General features: G+C 40.0%; 1 protein-coding gene across 1 annotated transcript in view; it reads right to left on the bottom strand.

The window, feature by feature from the left end:
* Positions 1–19,087, bottom strand: part of ADGRV1 (adhesion G protein-coupled receptor V1) — a 611,804-nt gene that overhangs the window by 14,408 nt on the left and 578,309 nt on the right. Inside the window, exon 88 of the mRNA XM_030927972.1 lies at positions 277–468. Within this exon, the coding sequence (XP_030783832.1) occupies positions 277–468 (192 nt within the window). The remainder of the gene's footprint in view (positions 1–276; positions 469–19,087) is intronic.

The raw sequence follows: 19,087 nt of genomic DNA on the forward strand, positions 1-19,087 counted from the left end.
CCAAATACAAACTGCTGGTCAGTCTAGCTCACAGGGTGAGGAAGAGAAAGAATTAGATAATGGGTGTGATGCTGCAGTAAGGAAATCAAGTACCATAGGTCAGAAGATGTTAATATGTAAGATTTAAAAATCACCTAGTGTTATTCATCTTGTACTCTTTACGAGGTAGAGAGCCTGTCAATGAGACAGACAGAGAGAGACAGACAGACAGACACACAGAGAGAGAGAGACAAACAGACAGAGACAGAGACAGAATGAAAGGGCAAGGGCAGACACCTCCTCCATAGCACTGATGAGATTCTGAGTGGATTTGCTGATTTCCCCTCCAGCAGGAGGCATTCCACTCCCGGGCGTGAAAAAGGCTGTGCTGGGTCCAGGATGCCCATTCATTTCCACAGTGTAACTGGCCTTCATAGGGCAACACGTTTGGTTGTGTAAAATGAAATAAACCACGAAAACATAAAGTCCCTGAAAAAAAAAAAAAAAAAAAGAACATCAGCATGTCAAAGGCTGTCCTGCTATCGTAGCTGAAGAATAAGCATGGTTGTATTGGTCCATTCTCATGCTGCTATGAAGAAATACTCAAGACCGGGTAATTTGTTTTTCTTTCTTTTCTTTTCTTTTTTCTTTTTTTTTTTTTTTGAGATGGAGTTTCATTCTGTCACCCAGGCTGGAGTGCAGTGGCACAAGTCTCGGCTCACTGCACCTCTGCCTCCTGGGTTCAAGTGATTCTCCTGCCTCAGTCTCCCGAGTAGCTGGGACCTCAGATGTGTGCCACCACACCTGGCTAATTTTTATATTTTTAGTAGAGACAGAGTTTCATTATGTTGGCCAGGCTGGTCTTGAACTCCTGACCTCATGTGATCCACTCACCTTGGCCTCACAAAGTGCTGGGATTATAGGCGTGAGCCACTGTGCCCAGCCAAGACTGGGTAATTTATAAAGAAAGAGCTTTAATTGACTCAGTTTCACATGACTGGGGAGGCCTCAAGAAACTTATAATCATGGTGGAAGGCACCTCTTCATAGGGTGGCAGGAGAAACAATGAGTGCAAGGAGGGGAAATGCCAGACACTTATAAAACCATCAGATCTCATGAGACTCACTAATTATCATGAGAACAGCATGGAGAAAACTGCCTCCATGATCCAATTATTTCCACCTGGTCCTGCCCTTGACACGTGGGGATTATTACAATTCAAGGTGAGATGTGGAGAACGCAGAGCCAAACCATATCATTCCGCCCCTGGGCACTCCCAAATCTCATGTCCTCACATTGTAAAACACAATCATGTCCTTCCAACGATCCCCCAAAGTCTTAACTCATTCCAGCATTAACCCAAAAGTCCAACTCCAAAGTCTCATCTGAGACAAGGCAAGTCCCTTCCGCCTCTGAGCCTGTAAAATCAAAAAGCAAGTTAGTTGCTTCCTAGATACAAGGGGGATACAGACATTGCGTAAATACACCCATTCCAAATGTGACTAATTGGTCAAAACAAAGGGGCTACAGACTCCATGCAAGTCCAAAATCCAATAAGGCAGTCATTAATCCTTAAAGTTGCAAAATTATCTTTGACTCTATGTCTTACATCCAGGTTCATGCTGATGCAAGAGGTGGGTTCCCACGGCCTTGGACAGCTCCACCTCTGTGGCTTTGCACATTACAGACCCCCTCCCAGCTGCTTTCACAGGCTGGCTTTGCGTGTCTGTGGCTTTTCCAGGTGCACGGTGCATACTATTTGTGGATAAACCATTCTGGGATCTAGAAGATGGTGGGTCTCTTCTCACTGAGGCAGTGACCCAGTGGGGACTCTGTGTGGGGGCTCCAACCCCCAATTTCCCTTCTGCACTGCCCTACCAGAGGTTCTTTATGAGGGCTCCACCCCTGCAGCAAACTTCTGCCTGGGTGTCCAGGCATTTCCATACACCCTCTGAAATCTAGGCAGAGGTTCCCAAACTCAATTCTTGCCTTCTGCATACCCACAGGACCAGCAACATGTGGAAGCTGCCAAGGCTGGGGGCTTGCACCCTCTGATGCAATAGCCTGAGATGTACCTTGGCCCCTTTTAGTCATGACTGGAGCAGCTAGGACACATGGCACACAGCAGGAAGGCCCTGGACCAGGTCCAGGATACCATTTTTCTCTCACAGGCCTCTGGGCCTGTGATGGGAGGGGCTGCAGTGAAGGTCTCTAGCATGCCCTGGAGATATTTTCCCCATTGTCTTGGCGATTAACATTTGGCTCCTCATTACTTATGCAAATTTCTGCAGGTGGCTCGAATTTCTCCCCAGAAAATGGGTTTTTCTTTTCTACTGCATCGTCAGGCTGCAAATTTTCCAAACTTTTATGCTTTGTCATGTCTTGAATGCTTTGCTGCTTAGAAATTTCTTCCACCAGATAATCTAAATTAACTCTCTCAAGTTCAAAAGTTTCAGATTTCTAGGGAGGGGGTAAAATGATACCAGTCTTTTTCTTAAAGCATAGCAAGGGTCACCTTTACTCCAGTTCCCAACAAGTTCCTTGTCTGTATCTGAGACCACCTCTGCCTGGACTTCATTGTCCTCATCACTATCAGCATTTTGGTCAAAGCTATTCAACAAATCTCTAGGAAGTTCCACACTTTTCCACATTTTCCTGTCTTCTTCTGAGCCCTCCAAACTGTTCCAACCTCTGCCTATTACCCAGTTCCAAGGGCGCTTCCACATTTTTGGATAGCTTTATAGCAGCACCCTACTCTCTGAGGTACCAATTTACTGTATTAGTCTGTTCTCACACTGCTATAAAGAAATACCTGAGACTGGGTAATTTATAAAGAAAAGAGGTTTAATTGACTCAGTTCCACATAGCTGGGGAGGCCTCAGAAAACTTACAATTATGGCAGAAGACACCTCTTCACAGAGAGGCAGGAAAGAGAATGAGTGCAAGCAGGAGAAATGCTAGATGCATATGAAACCATCAGATCTAATGAGACACACTCACTATCATGAGAACAGCATGGTAAACTGCCCCTATGATCCAACTACTTCCATCTTGTCCTGCCCTTGACACATGGGGATTATTACAATCCAAGGTGAGATTTGGGTGGGGACACAGAACTAAACCATACCAATGGTTGAAAGCATCACTGATTTTCCACAAGCATTCTTCAAATTCTACTAAAAGCTGATAATTTACAGAACATGTTAGGAGTCTAGCAAGCGACCATGGCAAATTTTGAATGTCACAAAAAATTTAGTCAATGTAATTTAGGAAAACTGACCTCTCACTAACAAATCTTTGTTTTTTTTTTTTTTGAGACAAGGTTTTGCTCTGTCACCCAGACTGGAGTTCAGTTGGAGTGCAGTGGTGCAATCCCAGCAGTGGTGCTACCTGCCTCCTGGGCTCAAGTGATACTCCTACCTTAGTTTCCCCTGTAGCTGGTACCACGGGCATGTTTCACCATGCTCAGCTGGTTTTCTATTTTTATTTTTTGTACAGATGGTGTTTTGCCATGTTGCCCAGGCTGGTCTTGAATTTCTGAGCTCATGAGATATGCCCACCTTGGCCTCCCGCAGGGCTGGGATTACAGGTGCAAGATACCATGCCCTCAAGTTCTTCTCTTGGTAAAAACTTAAGTGAAGCTGAAATCTAGCTCTATTAATACATGAAAACAGAATTGCAGAAGTATATCTGATTAGCCATGTACATTTTGTTTTAGAAAGGAAACTTTTTTCCTTCCAAAAAAGTACCATATTTTCCCATCTATTGCACTCATTTCCATTTTTTTCTTAGCAAAATGCTTAAACTGGGGTACTAATAGTGATCCATTCACATTGTAGATTTCTGGAAGAGCAGCATTAATCAAGCCTCCTGATTTCATTTGTATATCTCACCTACTTATCTCATTTGAAAATAGAATCACTGGGTAGGTACTCAGAGGAATTCAGTAGATTGCTTAATATTTGGCATGCCTTGCCTCACAGTAAATGTTACATAAGGATAAAGCTAACGCTAATGCGTGCATTCTTAAAGAGCTGCTGGCCCTTTAAATTCTTTTGCGACCCAGTCAAATTCTTGACAATTGCTCTGCTTTTGTCACAGACAGCAACTCAAAATTTGTATTGCTGTTCCTGACATTGCCGACACTGGCTCTCCTTCATGGTCTCTACAAAAGATCTATTGTATACTTCTAATGGTGTGTCTATAAAGCTTGGTAATTGTGACCTTTATGCTCAGCCAATAAAATATGTTAAATTGTGCCTCTTGTGTCTATTCATCCTGGTGCTTATGTTTCGGAAGCAAGTAAGAATCTCAATTAAATAGTTACTAAAATTATTAAATTAACACATAAAAATAAAAGCAAGGCATTCAGCTTATTAAAGAAGAAAATGAGTTAACATCAAGATTTTTCAGAAAACATGAATAACTAGCTTCATTTTGTGAAAAACGGCATTCTCCCACGGTTCCTAACATTTCTGGGAGTGTAGAAGCAATAATTTTCTTGTGGGCCTGAAACTTACATCTGTTGATATAATCATAAAAAGTCTGTTAGAAAATACCCAGGACTAAGAATTACAAACAACTTTTATAAAAGTGAAATTAGAGGGCAATGCTCAAGGTATGTAGGCTAGCATTTGATTTCTGCTGCCATTTCTGGAATACTATTATGATTTAGTCCTTTCTCCCCTTTCTACTCAAATGATCCCTGCTTGGGCATCTAATCTGTATTGTTAAAAAATACGTTTTAAAATCAGTGGTTTATCTGCTAAAAATACTTTTAAGTGTAACTGCTCTAACCATGATAGAAAAGTAAACAAACATGTGTTTCCCCTTGAATTAGAGTTTTTTTTTTTTTGGAAACAATAATAACATTCTAAATTGTGTATGATAATAAGTGAATTAGTTTCATGTGCAAAGGACATCATGCACATTAGCAGAAACAAATCTTCCTGAAAATACACACACACATCCAAAATTTTTCTTGTACAATAAACTTCTCACATGGGTATGACCTAATTACATTGGCTACAGCAATAGACAAAACAGGAAAAAAATAAAACTGTCAGCCTTAAAAATTGTACAAATGTTACTGATTTATTTCAGGATTTCTCTCAGTGTTGTGAAGTGATAGGGTAAAATCTAGATCGGGAAACAAAATCCATGCTTCAAAATCCATCTCTAAGGACCCATTTGTTAAAACAGTGTATTCTCCCTCTTGTTTGTTTTTATATCTAGCCTTTTTTGCTTCAGGAAAGGATCTGCCTGCTGAAATTAACTTGCCTGTGAAAGCTGCATCTTTTTTTCTTAAAAGCATAGAAATATACAGTAAATATTGTGAATCTTTGAGATGTGCTGCAGTAAACACAAATGCTTAAAATGGAAAGAAAAGAATGTTTAAATGCGTATCGTATGACATTTGCCTGTGTCCAGCCCAAGCTGGGCAAATATAGAAAATGAACTTTCATTATCCAAAGTACTCAGCTGTGGAGGTTTCTGACCTCAGGATAAAAACAAGTCCCCATTCCAAACACTGCATGTTAAATCTCAGGCTCCCTTTTGTATGCCAGTCTGTGAAAGAATTATAAGAGAATCTGGATTCTCAATTATTTAATCCAATATTGCTGATCACCCACTATGTGCATTGCCAAGCACTGAGATGTAAATATAAAATATTTGGCTCCTAACCTCAAGTTACTCACAAATACAATAGCTTACAATATAACAGCTTAACTGTTTTAGAAGCAGGACCTATATGATCCATCTGTTCTTCCTATTCTTTACCTAGTGAAAGCTTACAGGGAAGGGAATTTCTATTCATTATGATTTTGATTATTTTGTTGGTTCTCTTACTACAATCATAAAAAAATGCTTTCAAAAATCTTTAGTTAGATTGGGCGTGGTGGCTCATGCCTGTAATCCCAATGACTTGGGAGACCAAGATGGGAAGATCACTTGAGACCAGGAGTTTGAGACTAGCCTGGGCAACCTAGAGATCCCATCTCTACAAAAAATAAAAAAGAAATTAGCCAGGCATGGTAGCACACACCTGCTATCCCAGCTACTTAGGATGCTAAGCAGGAGGATTGCCTGAGCCGAAGAGGCTGAGGCTGCAGTGAGCCATGTTTGCATCACTGCATTGCAGCCTGGGTAACAGAGCCAGAACCTGCCTCTAAAAACAAACAAGAAAATATCTTCAGTAATATCTGGATTGACCATACACACTATTGATGGTAGCAATGGCCCATCTGGAGTGGCTGCTGTGGAGAAGCTGGCTGCAAAAGGGGAGGTATGGCTGGGCTTTGAACTCCACAGAGCTGGTGAGGGCTGGCAGAAGGCAGGAGCCCTGACCTTCTGGGTGCCACTGCAGCCACCCAAGCTGCAGCTGCAGACCTGGGCATATCTGCACTCTCAAGGGCCCAGGAAGCCGCCTGCTGCCCCTTCAGGCTCAGAAGTGCCTGCTCCCACTGCCTGGCCTCTCCACACTCCCAGTGCCTGCTCCAATCTCAGAGCAAAGTTGAGGCCAAGCCCAGGCACAGTTGCAACCCAGCCAGGTATGCACACACTCAGGGCAACACTGACATACTATCCCCCTGCTGCCTTGACCCCTTCCACACTTAGAATGCCAATGAACATGGGAGGGAGGCTGAGTGGGGCTGAGGGCAGCTTAGCACTGGCCTGCAGGCACCCCTCTGTACAAACGGCCTGGGCATCATGAACAGTGGCAGCAGGCAGACAGGCTCTGGAGTAGAGGGCGAAGGTCCCTGGTGAGGCCCCAACTTTAAGCTGGGGAAGGCCTGAAGCCTGGGGACCAGGCTGTCAGTCCTGCAAACTGGAGTGGGAACTTATGGTGCTTTTTCTAGACCTGCCCATGACCACCCATGAACCAATCAGCATGCACTTCCTCCCTCTGAAGCCCATAAAAACTCCAGACTCAGCCAGACTTGAGCACTTGATGGGATGACCTGCCTGTGGAAATAAGCTACCTACTTTGTTGTTTCCTCTCTGCTGAGAGCTGAGCAGACGCAGGGACGACCAGCTGCAGAGAGGAGCACTGTGAGTCTCCTCTGAGCTCTACCACTCAATAAAGCTCCTCTTCACCTTTCTCACCTTCCACTTGTCTGCATACCTCCTTCTACCTGGGCATGGGACGAGAACTTGGAACATGCCGAATGGCAGGGCTGAAAGAGCTGTAACACAAACAGGGCTGAAACACACCACCTCCTTGCCATATTGCAGGCAACAAGGAGAGAAGAGCTGTGGCTCCTTGGGGATCCCAGACCTAGGAGTGCCCCAAGCCAGGGCAGTGACACCTTCTTTGGGGCTCTGCAGTTCCTGGCATTTCCAAGCTTCTGGGCATGACCATGTTCCCTGGTGCCAGCCATGGAAGCTACTTGTGGGATGCCTAGTCCAGCCACAGCCTCACAGAGAGCCAGTGCCTGTGGCGGTGTCTGGAGCTGCCGGTTCCACCACTGTGTGCAGTGGCCAGACCCCATACTTGCTCATTCACACACCCCTCGCCACTCCACTCGCCTTCGGCAGGCATGGGATCCAGGCCAGTAGCATGAGCTAAGCGCAGTCTGCCAGGCTGAGCAGGCACAGTGGGCCTGAGCAAAACTCAGACAAAGGAATCACTGGCCACAGAGGTTTCTAGCTGGCAAAGTGAAACTCCAAGGATCCCGTAACACTATGACCAATTCTGTATTTGTTTGATTCAAGAATTTAAACTTATTAGCAAACATTCAGTGAGACACAAATGAAATCATAATAGTCTAAGGAGTTAATAAATGTTCTTGACATCATCAAGGAGTAAAATAAGTACAGGAGATTCTGGACGATTATCTCAAAAATTTTTATCAGTTCCATATGAGATACGAAAGAATCAATATTACCATTGCATAAATTTAACCAGGAAGTGGGGTGGGAAGAAGTGGTTAAAACAGCAAAGAGATTAAGCTGGGCTTTACACTCTTTTGAGACCTTTTTACAAGTTCTCTAAGGTTCAACAACTCCTAGTTGAGAGACATCTTCAGGTTTCAGATGAGTTCTCCAAATCAATGTGGATCCCTGAGACAATGTGGAATAAGGGACTCAGAGGAATGAAACCTCCATTCAAATTATGCTCTCTTCATCTCAAAAATCACAAATTTGGGATTAAAAAAGGAAGACCTTCCTTTAAGCTGTAACCTCCTAGAAAGTAAGAGGCCATGTCCAGTTCACTGTTTTATTTATTTATTTTTGTTTATAGTACAGTCCCTGACATGCAAGAGTTTAGGAAATATTTGTTAGATAAGGGATTACGGCTTTTAATTTCATTAGAGGGACAGAGTAGGAAGGGGTAGGGACAGTCATGGGTCTGAGGGATGTGTTGGTTTTAGTCCTCTAATTCCATCACCACTATAGCCAGGTATTTCTCTAGTTGTTCAATACAACTTTTGTTTCGGCTTAGTCTTTCTGTTGCAACATGTAACATGTGTCATGGCTTCATGGGAGAATGAAGCATCCCTTCCTGACCAGGTCAATGCTCTTCTGGGTTGGTGTCTCCCTGGCAGTATGGTCACTTTGTGCTGAGCCCTCAGGTGACATCCTGGCTATCTGGCTTTTCTGCTGAAACTGAGTTTGCATACTGCCATGCTCTTTCCCATGGTTACATCTCCTTAGAGGGCCTGTTGCTTTTGCTGTCTCCTTGGCAGACACCCCTGGGAAGTCTTTGTGATCTCTTATTTCTGGATTCAAACAGCTCTTGGGCTGCTGACCTACTGCTGTTTTGCATCACCGATGACTTAGCAGCAAAGATAACAGATATTGTGCCAGTGACAGAATTGAAAAACCAAATATGTACAGTATTTCTGCATTTGTATATTTTTCAGGTGTGTGGAGAGTAGGCATTTAATCTCTAATTGCTTCATCTTAAAAACTACTCTTAGTTTTTACATTTAAAATTGCTTTTGTTGATGGTCTTATTTATAATATTGCTTTTGGTGATGGTCTTATTTATAATAAGAATCCACAATCTAACTGTGTATTAAATATATGGAAAAAGGAAACAAGTGAGTTTATCTTGATAGCTATAGGTTAGTACAACTGAAATATTTGGAAATCTATGTAAGCAATTTTGCTCAAATGCTTTTTAAAATATTTGCATGGTTTAAGTAATTAACTAGTATTCACCATGGGTTTGTCAAATTCTTCTATAATTCCTCAATAACTTAGGGGACACTATCTATTCAAAACTATAGAGATAATAAAACAAGTCTGCTGGATTTAGACATGTCTATCATTAAATATCTAGGCAGCAGTTCTTCACTTTTAAGGTTTGGACAGATGTGTATTCTAAATTTTGCAATTCCTAGGAACAACAATTTTGCAGTTTTTGAATTATAAATATCCAGTATACAGACAAGGTATTCTTCTTTTTATATGCCAAGGTTTCTATCTGCAATTTAAGAATATATTTCTCTGTGTGCCACTTATGGACATAAGAAACATTAGGTTAGAGTCTCTTAGTGGTAAATACCCATAAATCAACAGGTAAGTATTAGGACATGCTTCAGTAATCTCATCTCCAGATAATATGATCCCTGTTCTTCAGCCTTTCCTTTTGAGCCTATTTGACAGTGCTTTGTCTCTGAGACTCTCAATATTCTTCATATTTCTGTTAAGTTTCAAAGCATGGAATGCTAATCAGTCATGATAGGACTGATCAGGAGCCAGACTATTTCTGACAAGATGGAAGGAACTGAAAAGTGAGTTTTTAACAGATTGCAAGAATCCAAACTCCCTTACCCCACTAACCCTGCTTGGATAGTTCCTAGATTTAAAAATTTTCCAAAGTACAAATCTGGGTGGTTGGATTGAGGGGTAGAAAAGATGGGAGGTGGTCAAACGGTATTGAGGTGGGACTTAATAATATAGAAAAGGTTTGGCATTCAAGGATAATTTTTAAAAAAGTTTTAATAAAAAGTGGAGGAAAGAATTGAGTTGGTATTGTCTTTCAATAGGAATTTCTTAAAAAAATTATAAAAGTACCACATTGTGCTGTAATAAATAAGATTATTTATTTAAATCTTGTTATAAGTAGTCTTAAACATAGTTTTGGTCAGTGTCCTTTAAATTACCTTTTTGAAAACAAGGCCTTAAAAGTTTAGCCTTCAGATAACCTTCTCATTGTATAGATAAGCGTAATTGTTTGGCCACTGATAGGTGACCAAAGAACAGTGTTGATGATGATGAAAGGGGAAAATTGGATGACCCAGTTCCAACAAAAATAAAGGAGGAGAAGGGATCACTTTGCTGTAGAAGCTAAATTAAATTTCATACATGTTTGAGGCAAAAACGTGAGATATTTTAAGTACCCCACTGAAGATTAAGAGAGAAGGCAAGGTTAGAATGCAAGTGTAGAAAATAGCTGTGTAGTGGTGAAAAGCTGAAGCCACATGGGTGTATGACTTTTTAAGGGAAGACACTTTATAGAGAAAGAAAGCTGAGTGCTCAGGATTAAACACAGCTGGAGGACATGAACAGGAAGAAGAACCAGTGAAGTAAACAAGGAAGAACTGACTGGTCAGGCAAGTCAGATTAAGGACAGCCACAACTATATCAGGGAAGCCAAGGGAAGATTTTGTTCCTGGAGAATGAGGTGTTCCACATTGTCAAAACAGACATCAAGGAGAAAGAGAAAGAGGCATTTGTTCATTTCAGAAGTAACTGATGTCCGTGGAAAAAAACTACAATTACAATAGAGAGAGTGGTGAGAATAGGCTGAACTATGTAATATGTACCAGTGTCAAAAAAAGGTGTCAGGTTAGGGGAATAATCGGACTTGGTCCATTAAATCAGCCAGTTTGATAACTACATGTTAACACTTGATGGGATTATTTTACTCCTTCTAACCCATCCATTTCAATCATTATTTTCCTTATTCAGAGCAAAAGACTATATAGCACAGAATTAAATTCCTTTAAAATACGAACTGAATCAGATGTTCCACTTGAAGAGAAATACTGAATGCACACTGCAAACTTCACGTTCTCTGCAATGCCAGACTAGTGTGGTGTGCTTTCCTGCAAATGAAACACCTTATCTCACACCAACATCCCTTCTGAGATGCCCAGTTTTTGTATTCCTGACTTATTCTTGTCCCACAAGCTGCTGAAGGGAGTCAGTCTGCCAAGATACATATATACTGGGCTTCTAAATCTTTTATATTGCTTTTAACAGGAAAAAAAAATCTCAAAAACTTTAAATAAATTATTAACTTCATTATAATGTAACTAAATATCAAAGATGACCTGCATTGCCTTGTTTTAGAAACATTCTCATGTGAATCCATTCCAAGACAATGATATAGTCCATGTAGACTCTTATAGAAATGTGCAGCTTCACATGCTATGCTTTGTGGCACCAAAAGACACAGGTGTAAATTATGCCCCAAAGAGATAAGAGATTTGTCAATAAAGCGGGCGCGGTGGCTCACGCCTGTAATCCCAGCACTTTGGGAGGCTGAGGGGAGCAGATCACTTGAGGTCAGGAGTTCATGACCAGCTTGGCCAACATGGTGAAACCCTGTCTCTACTAAAAATAAAAAATTAGCTGGGTGTGGTGGCACATACCTGTAATCCCAGTTACTTGGGAGGCTGAGGCATAAGAATTGCTTGAACCCAGGAGGTGGAGGTTGCAGTGAGCCGAGATGGTGCCACTGCACTCCAGCCTGGGCAACAGAGCAAGGCTCCATTAAATAAATTTTAAAAAAGTTTACCAATACAGTTGGCAAAATGACAAATTCTGGTTAGTCTCACTAGTGGATAAATATTCCTTGAGATATCATACTTCTTGGAATTTTTGCATTTATGGATTTGAGATAATACAGCATCCAAACAGAAATAAATATTGTAATAATTCCACCATATATACTGTTAAAAGATTATGTTATTATTTTTGAATACTCTTTTCTGATGACGGTTTAGTAGAAACAAATCATTATATATTTTTGTTGCTATTTTCTTATCAGTGAAACAAGGGCCCTAGCAGTTCTCTAAGGATGTTCTATAGGATTTATTAGTAAAATGCTAAGACTCAATGGATGTTTTAATTTAAAAAAATAAAAATTTAAAAGCAAACCAAATTCATATTTATTGCAGAAGGAGAAATAAGAAAGAAAGAAAATACAGAGAAGCCCCCCAAAATTGATATCAAATTTTAGCATTCAGAAATAACCACTCCAGCTTGGATATAAACTTTTGTAAAATTACAATTTCTACAGAAGGGTTTTTTTTTCCCCTCCAACCCGTTAATTATGTAATGAGATGCTTTTATATGTAAGCACTTTTTTGGAATAAGAGCTGAAGGTTGGATTTATGGTTGGGCAATCACTAGGGTAACCTCAGATCCTGGTTTGCTTGTGACAGTCCTGGTTTGCCTGGGATTCTTGGGTTAGCCTGTTGTCTCAGCATTTTTATTAACATCACCCCATTTCATTCAACTGGCAATGACAGTGAGTTATAAGGCAAACTAGTAATTGCTTGCTAAGGGACCAGTATTGTAGAAGCCATCCTATTTGATACAGCAGGACTAGCAATTTTATCCTTATATAAATCCAGATTCTAACCAGCTCTCTTATATGAGGATGGTCTGCAATTTAAGTTCTCTTAACCATCTTTGGTTCATTCACTGAGTAAATACTAATAGCTAAGGGTCCACCTGGTAATGCACTGTAGGCTCCTTGCAGGCAGTGAACAGAATAGACTTAGTCTTACCTCCAAAGCATTTCATGGCCACTCATGTAGTCTAATGATTGGAATTCTACCAGGAGTTCCTCTGATCCCTCAATCTCAGACCACTGCTTGAATAGGAAAACAGTAAAGTGGAAGATAGGTCCAAGTGACGGCTTTGCCTACATTTAGGGAAGTTCTTCTAAATATTTTAATCTTTCCTCAACAAAATAATGTTGTATACCATTCTTTAAAAGTTTTTGAGTGTCTACTATATTGGAAACTCTGTGAATGCATAAAAGGATGTAAAATATATGGTACCTGCCTCAAAGAGCTACACTCAGTTAAAATATGAGGCATATGAAGCCTCACGCAGTTAAAATATGAGGCAGTTAAAAATATGAGGCATACGAATACAGTTAAGTCCTGTGGCCTAGAATGCCTGCCATGATGTGGGTCTACACTCCCAAATTACTTTCCCAACAGAAAATTTTCAACTTTATCAAGAGCAAGTAAGTTTTAGATGAGGTCCTGTATCACCCCATCTTGTGATGAAAGTCAAATGGAAAACAAAGGGCTGGGTACAGTGGCTCAAGCCTGTATTCTCAGTACTTTGGGAGGCTGAGGCAGGAGGACTGCTTGAGCCCAGGAGTTCAAGGTCACAGTGAAAAGAAAAGAAAAAAGGATAAAAGAAAAGGGATAATAAGAATTTCATATATATATTTATTCTATAGCCAATTTTTCATAACTCAGTTTCTGGTAGTGCCACTTTTAACTGCCATGACCTCAAATCAATCTGTTTTTAAACAGTACATTTTTTAAACAGAGCATTTCTTTTTCTTAGACCATAACAAAGAAAATCAGCAAAATGACTATTATTTCTACTTCTAAAGGAAATGGAGTGATCAATTCTTGTAATCGGTAACTTGACAAAAAAAATCCAAATAAGGATTTTAGTCCAGCCCCAAACTTAATTCTCTTCATTGAAAATAGCCAGTCTCTTGTAAAGAACAGGATGGTTTAAAGTCTGGTATCTTGGAATGAATCTCAGCTCTGCTGCTTGCTAATTATTATTATGTGTAACTATATTTTATTTGTATGAATCTCAGTTTTTTAAATCTGGGAAATGGGAATTTCAGTACCAATTACTTCCATGGATTTTTATGAGTCTCAAATAAAATGTACCATATATATTTGTAAGCTATAGATCAAATTTATAAAGAAAGGTGATATTGTTATTTTTACTACAAAAAGAATTTGCACAAAGTCGATCTCATCCTTAACCTGGTTGATTGATTTCTTTATACAGCACATTCCTACCAGTTGAGGTGGCCTGCCACAAGGCTGTCTTCCGAGAAATAACGTAACAGTACAAGGCCAAGCAGGATCTTTGTGGTTGAATATTTTACACGGCTAAGAATCACTTCTTTCCCAGAACTGGTAGAGAACGCGAACCAAGGTGCTGTTCTGCCTTAAGTGTAGGTCTAAATACAAGTATTGGCCACCTTCCTTAAGGCATTTGCAGCTCTTTTGATTCACCAATAAGGTTTATTTTTTATTGAGTCATTTCAGAAAATGGTAGGGGGTAATGTGGGAGGTGTTAATGTTTCAGTGGTTCCCTAATACCTTCGGAATAGAGAACATAATTTTGTAATTTGGCTAATAAAGCTTCTGTGGTTTGGTCTTCATCTGCCACCACTCCCTGCCTCAGAATCTCCACTGCAGGTGTACTGAACAAGGCCACCCACTGCCTCAGATTCCCTACTCCAAGCATACTGAAACAGCCATACTTTCAATTCATCAAGATGTGCTGTGCTTCTCCTTAGGTTTGCCCCATGGACTTGTGGTTCCCTCTGCTGCTCTTCCCTAACTATCTGCTAATCCTACTTATCAGTTAAGTATCAACTTCCTCCCGGATGTGGAGATGCTTCTCTGGCCACCCCACCACCCCATACTGCATTAGGTAACCTAATACTATACTCTGCCCACGCCCTGTTGACAGCCCTCATTATGCTGCACCCTAATGTGACATCATCGCCCATCAACTTCTTCAAGCAAGAAAGCTGGATTTCTGCAATGTCATAGGCCAGCACGGTGCCCTGAAAATAGCAAGTTTTTCATAAACAGTTGTTGGGTAGATGAGTGAATATATGAACTCTAGAAAAGCCTGTATTGCCTGGGGCCTAGAAAAACAAGGGCAGGAAGAACCAGACTCCCTATAGGAACAGCTTCTATGAATTAAAAGCTCACTCTTAACTAAGAAACGAGTCAAATTGTATCATCTATGCCATAATACATCTTTCCAGAAATTCTGAAATACTTAAATTGGGATGCTTTCTTTGCAAGCTGCTCCTATGACTCCGATCCCTAGTAAATAAGGGTATGAAGGTATGTAATCACAGATTTTATAGGCTGGGACTAAAAACACCTATAGTTGGAAGGGATGAAAGGCATAGGAAAGGCAACAAAAGCTGAACTCTATGTGTATGTATGCATGTGCATGTTTAAAACCCCTGGGAATATATGTAAAATCATGTCAAATTTTACTATTTTATTGAGTTAAAATAATTTTAATTTTAGTACACAACGCAGTGTCTATGTAGAAAAATAAAATTTTCTTTTTTTCTTTTTCTTTTTTGAGATGGAGTCTAACACTATCTCCCAGGCTGGAGTGCAGTGGCACGATCTTGGCTCACTGCAACCTCTCCCTCCAGTTCAAGTGATTCTCCTGCCTTAGCCTCCCAAGTAGCTGGAATTACAGACCTGCGCCACCACACCCAGCTAATTTTTGTATTTCTAGTAGAGATGGGGTTTCACCATGTTGGCCAGGCTAGTCTCAAACTCCTGACCTCAAGTGATCCGCCCACCTCGGCCTCCCAAGAAAAAGAAAATTTTCTAAAATTAAAAAATTAAATCCCAAATTTCCAATTTTGGTTTTCTTTAGGTAGTTTTGCAAGTCTTTCATGCAGAGAGTTATTTATACCTTGATTTTGAATTTTACCACTCTTAGAACATACACTTTATAAAATTAGTCTAATATAGGTTGTAATTTATAGAACAAATAAAACTTTGGGATTTATAAGACAAAGAAATAAAATCTTCATATTCTCTGAAAAAATAATCTTAACATAAGGAAACATTCTAGGTTTGTATGAGGAAATGACTGTACAATTAATAAAAATAATTCATTAATATTTATTTACACATCATTAGTGAAAATAGTGAATCTATATATTCCTCCCCATGGCAAAAGGATGATTGTGATCCTTTATATGATTTGCCAATAATAGCAAAGTCTGGGCACAAAGAAGCAGTATAGGCAGTTGGACACAGTGGCTCACGCCTATAATCTGAGCACTTTGGGAGACCCAGGCCGGCAGGGTGGGGATCACTTGAGCCTTGTAGTTTGAGGCCAGCCTGGGCAACATGGTGAAACCCTGTCTTTACAAAAAATACAAAAAATTAGCCAGGTGTGGTGGTGCACACCTATAATACTAGCTACCTGGGAGGCTGAAAAGGGGTGATTGCTTGAGCCTGGGGGCTTGAGGCTGCAGTGAGCCATGATCAGGCCACTGTACTCCAGCCAAGGTGACAGAATGTGTCTTTAAAAAAACAAAACAAAAAAAAAAAAAAAAAAAAAGAGAAAGAAACAGCAGGCCATTCCTTTAAAATATATGACCCAGAAAAAACAGAGTTCTCTGTGCTTGCCTACTTTTCTTCTCCTGAAGAATCAAGACACTTATCTTCCCAGTTTACATGCTATTTCCTCTTCCTTACAGATTTTACACATGTGTGAAATTAATAGGCTTGATATAGTAGCAGTTGGATCATTTTCATTTTATTAAATTATTAGTTTATGGAACTGAAGTCAGTGGCATACTGAGGATTTACCTTTTTTTTTTTTTTTTTTTTTTAGAGCATAGCTACACTTTTGGAAAAGGACACCCTCTTGGTACTAAAAGCTCAGTTATTGCCTAATTAATGATAGGTATATTTCTTTAATACACTGTGTGATGGGGTAACTTCTGTATAAAATCCTGACAAATTAAGTGCTGAATTAAAAACATACTTATGGCAGTAGCAAATCAAAGTTACTCAGACTCACAAAAGTTTAAGATATAAGAACCAGCACACAAAAGAGGAAAGGATTTCTATCTCATTGCATTTCTATATGTGCCACACACTATATCAGGGTCTTTGTAACATTGTTGTCCACATCTTCCAACAGTCCAATGAAGTAGGCATTACCATCCTTCATCCTAGGAGCCTTCAGAGAGGGTCAGTAACTTCTTCAAGTACATTGTTCTCCTTAGCAAGCTCAGAAACCTGGATGTGAGGTGGCTGGAAGCACAAGGATATTTGTAGTTCCCTTCTATTTCAGCAGTGGAGTAACTTAGGATAGTGGCAAAGTCCAGGGTGGGACCAGAGGTGTGGGTAGTAGAGGTGGCATTCAGTAATGCAGTAATGAGCAGGAGAGTGCCAGATGAATCATCTATAGATACTGAGTCACCAGGATGGCCCAGGACACCTAGCGTGACCCCTTGTCTCTCCTCCTCCAGCCCCAAATCCAATCTATCACCTCAGAATTAACTCTTGAACCTCCAACTTCTCTTCAAGCACATTGCTAATATGCTAGTTGAAAACACAATAATCATTTAAGTCTTTACTACCTACATAACAAACCTGCACATGTACCCCTAAACCTAAAATAAAAGTTAAGAAAAAGAAAACACCATGATATCACACCTTCACTCAGACAAAAATCTCCCTATCAGCTCACTCCCTAGTCTCTTCCCCTCCTCTCCTACAATAATTCTCTGTAATAGAAGATGCAACGTCACTACCTATAACACTTTAATGATTACCACTACTTTCAAGATGAAAACCTAAATCTTTGCTTGTCTTATAGGCCTCTGCATGACCTGCATTCTGCCCACTTTTTCAAGGTCATCATTACACCTCCTTCACTGTCCACATCTAGCTCCACTCATCTGATTTCAAGTCTCCACCTCAGTGCCTTTGCATGTTCATTAACTCAGTCATTCCATGAATATTTATCATGCAGGTGCTGCCCTCTCCCCCTCACATGCTGCTCCCTTTGGCTGGAACACTATTCTTGAATGGATAGTCCCTCCTGGGCCTGGTGCCACCTCGTCAGCCATCTGATTTCACTTCCTCAGGAATTCCCCCAATTAGATGGCATTCTTCTGTTTATGTATTCACAACACCCCATACTGTTCTCTTGTAGAACTTATCACAGTTTATAACAATATTTGTGTGATTATTTTATTCAAATCTTCCTCCCACAGTAGAATGCAACCTCTGTGATTTTATGCATTCTGTTTGGGACCATTCCTGTTTGGTTCTCCACTGTAGCCTCAGAACCTAATGTGGTCATCTACGTAATGAATACCTTTGAATGAATAAATGATGAGAGAAGATACTTGTTGATATCTTTTCAGAAATACCTAAAATGTGATTTGTAAATGTATTAGTGATGAAGATAACAATAAAACTCAAATTTACAAAACTTCCAAAGGACCTTCTAGTTAAAGCCACATTGATTTTTGATTTTTAATATAAATAGTTAAAATAAATTCAACAATTTGTTCTATAAGGAAAAAAATCCAGTAAACCAATGAGAAATGATCATTTAGGTAGCCAGTGAGAGTCAAGAATCTGTCATGCCAATGGACCAGAACAGAGACTCCCAAAATAAAGTTGCACACCTACAGTCAACTGACCGTTGACAAAGTTGACAAAAATAAACAACAGGGAAGCATACCTATTCAATAAATGGTGCTAGGAAAATTGGATAGGCATATGCAGGAGAATGAAACTCCTAACTCTCACCATATACAAAAGTTAACTCAAAGTGGATTCAAGACTTACATGTAAGACTCCCAAACTACAAAAATGCTAGAAGAAAACTTAGGAAATACCCTTCTTAGACATTGTCCTCCTCAAGGAATTTATGACTAAGTCCTCAAAAGCAAATGTAACAAAAACAAAAATTGACAATTGGGACCTAATTAAACTAAAGGGCTTTTATATAGCAAAAGAATCTATCAACAGAGGAAACAGACAACCTACAGAATGAGGGAAAACATTTGCAAACTATCCATCTGACAAAGGACTAATATCTAGAATCTATAAGGAACTTAAACAAACCAACAAGAAAAACAAACAAACAACCTCATTAAAAATTGGACAAAGGGTCAATTACTGAAGCTTGTGCATTTGTCACGTAGTTCTCGTGTTATGGTTTTCATCTCTATCAGTTCTTTTAAGGATTTCTCTACATTGGTTATTCTAGTTAGCCATTTGTCAAATCTTTTTTCAAGGTTTTTAGTTTCTTTGCACTGGTTACATAGTTCCTCCTTTAGCTCTGAGAAGTTTGA

The sequence above is a fragment of the Rhinopithecus roxellana genome, chromosome 3 (genome assembly GCF_007565055.1).
Source record: "Rhinopithecus roxellana isolate Shanxi Qingling chromosome 3, ASM756505v1, whole genome shotgun sequence".
In the NCBI taxonomy this organism is placed as follows: Eukaryota; Metazoa; Chordata; class Mammalia; order Primates; family Cercopithecidae; genus Rhinopithecus; species Rhinopithecus roxellana.